Source organism: Pteropus alecto, unplaced genomic scaffold, assembly GCF_000325575.1.
Source record: "Pteropus alecto unplaced genomic scaffold, ASM32557v1 scaffold88, whole genome shotgun sequence".
In the NCBI taxonomy this organism is placed as follows: Eukaryota; Metazoa; Chordata; class Mammalia; order Chiroptera; family Pteropodidae; genus Pteropus; species Pteropus alecto.
In genome coordinates, this window is record NW_006494611.1 from 12,492,342 (window position 1) to 12,499,129 (window position 6,788).

General features: G+C 33.1%; 1 protein-coding gene across 3 annotated transcripts in view; it reads right to left on the minus strand.

Annotated features, from left to right (window-relative positions):
* Positions 1 to 6,788, minus strand: part of CC2D2B (coiled-coil and C2 domain containing 2B) — a 77,292-nt gene that overhangs the window by 23,170 nt on the left and 47,334 nt on the right. Inside the window, exon 1 of one of the 3 annotated variants that reach the window (XM_006925928.1) lies at positions 2,319 to 2,409. In XM_006925928.1, coding sequence (XP_006925990.1) covers positions 2,319 to 2,339 — 21 coding nt within the window. In that variant the 5' untranslated portion in view covers positions 2,340 to 2,409. Of the gene's footprint in view, positions 1 to 2,318; positions 2,416 to 6,788 lie in introns of those variants that run through there. The other 2 variants (XM_025042347.1, XM_025042348.1) reach the window with 2 other exon arrangements.

The following is a 6,788-nucleotide window of genomic DNA, read 5'->3' on the forward strand; positions in this document are numbered from 1 at the left end:
AATCTGGGGTTGAGTCTCATACGTGAGTAATCTAAACTTACCAGAAGTGGTTTGTAACCTCTAGAAAAAGCATATAATTAAAACTAAACCTCAGAAATAAAACATTTTAAAGGGTTATTTTTTTTTTAAATCATAGTACCAATCATTAAAAATTACAAAAGCCACTTTGGTTACAATGCAATAAAACCAGAATTTAAAATCAAAAGTTTACACTCAAGTCACTCACACATTTGCAAATGTAAAAACATAATACTAAATAAATATTAGGTCAAGGAAGATATAAACATAATAAAATATATGGAAAATAATACAAATAAAATAATAAGTAACCTAATATAAAAATACAGTCTAAGATATTGTAGAGATTAATTCATAGTCTTAAACTGTTTTCATTATTTACGAGAAAGAGAGAGAGAGAGACTGAACAAACTAGACATTCAACATATTTGGCCAAAATAAATACAAACATCATAGTCCTAAGGAAACCAAGAGGAAAAAATTATTAAAATATGAGCAGAAATAAATGAGTTGGAAAACACAAAAAGAGTGAATTTTAAGAACAATTTCTATAGTTGGTTCTTTAAAAAATAGGTGAATATCTTGGATAAAGTTAGAAATGAGAAGAGAGTATATAATAGCAGGTCAAAAATTATAAGAAACTATGCTGAAAATTGTATGCTAATGAATTTTTAAATCTTGAAAAATAATGAATTTTTCTTTTATTAAAAAATAATTTAAACAACCAAGTATTAGATTAGTTTAAGTTCTTTTTCGTGACCACCAGTATTTTTATAGTTTCAGCAAACATAGGCTCCAAAATCTAGAGCAGTGCTCTAGGCTTGCTTTGCCAGGTCCAAATGCAGTTCAGTCTAGCTCTGTCATCCACAGTACTAAAAACAGGCTATATGTCTGTGAAACTTCCAAGTCCACAGCTTCCTGCTAGCAAGTAACTAATGAAGGAAGAAAGAAATGGGTAATAGCTGGAAGAATAAGTACGCAGGAAAAAGAGAAGAAAATTGAGGCACAGAAAGAATCTGCTTTCTAAAGAACAGTGATCATGATAAGACAAAACCTTCTTTCAACTGAGTGGTCATTTTGGAACTCAGCCTAGCTCTGAATGTTTAAGAGAAAAAGAAATGTTTTGGCTCATAATTACCTTGCAACCCAGTCTATCAGAAGAGGGCAAGAATATAAGCCAGGCCCTTTCCTTTTCTAAACAGCAATGTCGACAATGTTGTCACATATGGCTTTGATATCTAAAGCATATGAATTTCATTCAATAACAACACAAAGTCCTTCCAAGAATTAACTATTAATCAACTGCTATTCACTTCTGGTCAAACTGATCATGGAAATAATTTACTTTTGAAAGAGATGTCTGTTAGGCATTCATTGGGTTTTCTAAGCTCCACCTTTTATCAGTTTAGATAATCAGAAAACTATACTCAGTTTAACTCCTTGGAGAATAGCCATCATCAAATTAGTTTAATATTTTACCCTCAGCTTTTATGAAGAGTTGGCAGGAAATGTTTTAATAAGAATGTATGTCTGTATCTCCTGGAAAACTGATTTGGAAAACATTGCCATTATGTTTCTCAGTGTTTCTTATAGAAGGCTCATTTCTGAACCATACTTCAAGATCTAGTTCAACTTTTTTGAGTTCGATCCCCAGTCCCTCCATGTCAAATTAATTGCTCCTTCAGTAGTATTGCCATAGAATTTGATAGACACTTATATTAAAGCATTTAATCAGAGCTGCAAGGGAGGACGTACAATAGATATGTATCTTTATAGTTTTAGTGCCAACTTCAGTAGGAAGGAAACTAACATTTATTTTAGAGTTTGCTATGGTACTAGGTTGTGTTAGGAATGTTCATATATCTATGAGGAAGACATTTAGTAATTTTAAAATTTGATTGAATAAAATCGGCGTTCAGACCCAGGAATAATTTGGTCTCTTTTGTAGAAGTGGTATATTTTTTTATCAGATAGTGAGAAATATATAACCCATTTTTGGTTATCTTTCTATCTTGGCTACAAGGAAGTTCACATTTAATGTAATGTTCAATTGCAATAACCTACTTCTCTCAAATCTTGGTATATTTACCCCTCTTCCTCCTACATATGGTTTACGACCTTTGTTACTTTTGAACTGACTTGTCTATGTCTGATTTTATATCAAGTTGCCCCAAATCCTTTTTAGAAAATGTTAAGAAATAGATACTGCATCTAAAATCAAATTTACAAACATGTTACTAGACTTCTTTTCAGTCTGACCTTAGAATTACTTCAATATCATTATAATTATTGTACTTTACCTCATGTTTTTCAATAATCATTTCATCAAAAATATTGATATATATATTATCTTTTATTTTAGATAAGCTTGAGAAGCTATAATCATGTCCTGGTGAGCTGCAAATAAGAAAAACATACTTAAATGCTTAATTTATTTTATAAGAGCATTATTCATAAAGAACTATAAATTTAACTGTTTTTTTTTATAGTGTATGCTAATAAAAAACTATGTGCTTTGAAGAGAACTGCTATCTTTTATTAAAGCCAACAAGTACTTTGTAATTTATCTTATTTATCTCTTAAGATAACTTGCATGAAAAATAAAGATGTTTAAATGTCAAGCAGAAAGACTTTCTATTATGGCCATCCATTGCGAATAAATTATCTGGAGTACGGGGCATTAAAATTTTCATATTACCTTAAATTCTACTAGTTTCTGCTATTTGTCTTATTGACTATTTTATGTTCTCCTGAATCCACTTATTTAATACAATATATTTCTTCTAACTCTAATGTCTAAATTAATATACCAAATGTTTCCACACATATAACTATATTTTATGCATTTACAAACCTTTTAACCAAATACACTTTTATATATTAATTACTTAGCTTAATATTATATAATATAATTCATTCCCCTTTCAATCAATATTTCCCTTCACACACAAAGAATAAAATTAGATCAGGTAAGCAAATGTCACAGAACAAGGCAAAACAAAAAGTACAAGGTCCAGATAGGCCACCAATAACAAGGATATCTGTTTAAGAACTCTGGCCAAAGACTCTGAAAAAACCATTGAGCCTGTATTAAATCTGGGAGAATAAACTAATAGCAGAAGTATCCATAGCATCTAAGCTAGCAAAATTCCAAGATATACTGGTCTTTTTTTTTTTCTTTCTCTCTCGAGCTAAAACAATGGCATAAACAGGATCTTTCTCTCCTTGCAAATCCTGGTTAGGGTCTGGAGGTTTTCACTTTGAGGAGTGGCAGCTGAGATGTGAATATTCATATAGCATGGGTAATTCCTACAGTGGGATAGTATTGGAGCAGGGGGATTCTGTCAAAGCTCTTTAGCAAGGAAAGACTGTGATGGTACTAGTAGTTGGTGATTCTGTGCTTCCATAGCTTGCATCTGGGCCCTCAATGCTGTTAATTTGTTTGGAAAGTTAGTTTGGTTAGAGCCTACAACCAGGACCTAGTTTGTATATTCCTACAGGAAAGAGAGTGACTGGAAGTTGAAAGGAATAGATAGATTGTTTCATCCTGGGAATCAGGACCTATGCATAAAGAGCTAAGGTCAAGAACATAGATGCTGGAGGGAAAAGCAGCACAAGAAGCCCAAGGTTCAGAAACCAAGAGGTTGGCAGTCAAGAACCAGGAGAAATTCAAGAGTTAAAAAGTCACAGTGATACCATCAAAGAACCATGTAACTAGTTAGGAACTATGTGATCTGCAGAAAATTGACATAGCTGAAAAAGATTGGGAGGAAAAGGTGAAAAGGGCAACAGAAAAAGAGAAAGAACTTTGGTGATGCATGTAGTTGATAGCCCCTAACATACCTTTCACCCCAGTGAGAGCTAAAGATATACAAGAAATGACAAATGAAAATTGCTAATTGAGTTTAGAGAATAACCTTAAGCTCTATATCTCAAATTTGTCATGATCGGTGTTCTTTATTTCCAATAATAAAAACCTGTTTATATAGCTATAGCATCAAGTATAAATCTTGAGAAAGAAAAAGCTGTAGATATCACACTTCCTGATTTTAAACTATATTACAAAGCTATAGTAATCAAAACAGTATGGTACTGGCATAAAGCCCAACGGTACAGAATAGAAAGCCAAATATAAATCCCTGCATCTGCATCAGGTCAACTGTTCTTTGACAAGGGTGCCAGGAATACACCCTGTGGAAAGGATAGACTCTTTAACAAATGGTGTTAAAACTCCCTATATGCAAAAGAATCAAATTGGACCCTTATCTTACACCATACACAAAAGTCAACTCAAAATGAATTAAAGACTTAAAATGTAAGGCCTAAATCTGTAAAGTTCCTAGGAGAAAACACAATGGAAAAGCTTCATGACATTGGTTGTGGTAATGACTTCATGGATATAACAGCAAAGCACAGGCAACAAAAGCAAAAATAAACAAGTGGAGCTACACCAAACTATAAACCTTCTGCACAGAAAGGGAAACAACAGCGTGAAAAGGCAACCTATGGAATGGAAGAAAATGTTTGTGAACTCTACATGTTATAGGGGAATTAATCTCCAAAATATGTAAAGAAATCATATGGCCCACCAGTAAAAATCAAATAATCCAGTTTAAAAATATGCTAAACTTGAACAGACATTTTCTAAAGAAGACAGACAACTGGTCAACAGGTATATGAAAAACACTAAAGGTTACACACAACCCATACAAGGGACACACCTGGAGCTACCAGCTCAGGTGACCAGGAAGACTATGCCACTGGGACCCACAGGACACCTACTATAAAAAGCCACTCTACAAGGACTGGGAGACATAGCAGCCCTACCTAATACATAGAAATAAACACAGGGAAGCAGCCAAAATAGTGAGACAAAGAAATATGTTCTAAATGAAAGAACAGAACAATCTCCAGACAAAGAACTAAACAAAACGGAGAGAAGAAATCTACCAGATTCAGAGTTCAAAACACTGGTTATAAGGATGCTCAATGAACTTACGAGAAGAGTAGATGAACTCAGAGAGAACTTTAACAAAGAGATAGAAAACAAAAATGGAGATAGAAAACATAAAAAAGAACCAGTCAGAAATGAAGACTACAATAATTGAAATGAAGAAATTAGAGGGAATCAATTGATTAGATGAAACAGAGGATCGAATCAGCAATTTAGAAAATAAGGTAGCAAAAAATATCCAAGCAGAATAGCAACAAGAAAAAAGAATACAGAAAATGAAGATAGTTTAAGGGGCCTCTGGGACAACATCAAGCATACTGATATTTGCATCATAGAGGTACCAGAAGGAGAAGAGAGAGAGAACAAGGAATTGAAAAACAATTTGAAGAAAAAAATGACAGAAAAGTTCCCTAACCTGGTGAAGGAAATAGACATACAAGTCCAGGAAGCACTTGTATGTCTATAGAGAGTTCCAAACAAGATGAACCCAAAGAAGCCCACACCAAGACACATCATAATTAAAATTATAAAGCTTAAAGACAAAGAAAGAATCTTAAAAACAACAAGAGAAAAGCAATTAGTTATCTACAAGGGAGCTCCCATAAGACTGTCATCTGATTTCTCAACAGAAATTTGCATGCCAGAAGGATTGGCATGAAATATTCAAAGTGATGAAAAGAAAGGACCTACAACCAAGATTAATGTACCCAGCAAAGCTATCATTTAGAATCGAAAGACAAATAAAGAGCTTCTCAGACAAGAAAACGCTAAAGGAGTTCATAACCACCAAACCAATATTACAAGACATGTTAAAGGGACTTCTTTAAGAACAAGAAAAAAAAGGTAAAAAATATGAGTAATAAAATGACAATAATTACATATCTATAAGCAATTACTTTAAATATGAATGGATTAAATATGCCAATCAAAAGATAGGGTGACTGAATGGATAAGAAAACAAGACTTCTGCATATGCTGCCTACAAGAGGCTCACTTCAGATTGAAAGACACACACAGACTGAAAGTAAAGGGATGGAAAAAGCTATTTCATGAAAATGAAAATGAAAAAAAAAGTTGGGGTAGTAATACTTATTCCGGACAAAACAGATTTTAAAATAAAGGTTGTAACAAGAGACAAAGAAGGATCCAGTAATCTCATTTCTGAGTATTTATCTAAAGAAACCCAAAACACTACCTTGAAGGGACATGTGAATCCACGTATTCATTGCAGCAGTATTTACAATACCCAAGATATGGAGGCAACCTGGGTGTCCACTCATGGATGAATGGATAAAGAGATGGTATATATATACAATGGAATATTACTCATCCGTAAAAAAGCATGAAATCTTATCATTTTCAACAACATGGATGGACCTAGAGGGCACTGTGCTGAGTGGAGTAAGTCAGACAGAAAAAGACAATTGCCATACGATTTCACTTACATGTGGAATCTAAAAAACAAAATAAACAACCTAACAAAACAGAAACAAGCTCACAGATATCAAGATTATTTTCGTAGTCATCAGGTGGGAGGCAGATTAGAGGTTGGGTAAAAAAGGAGAAAGAATTAAGAAGTACAAATCAGTAGTTACAAAATAGTCATGAAGATATAAAGTATAGCATAAAGAATATAGTCAATAATACTGTAATAGCTATGTATGGTATCAAATGGGTAATAGATTTAATTATTGTGGTGATCACTTCATAAGTTATATAAATGTCTAATCACTATGTTATACACATGAACTGTAATTGAAAAATAAAAAATTAATAAAAACAAACATTGCTGTCATCTGACCTGAAGCCTGGCCTC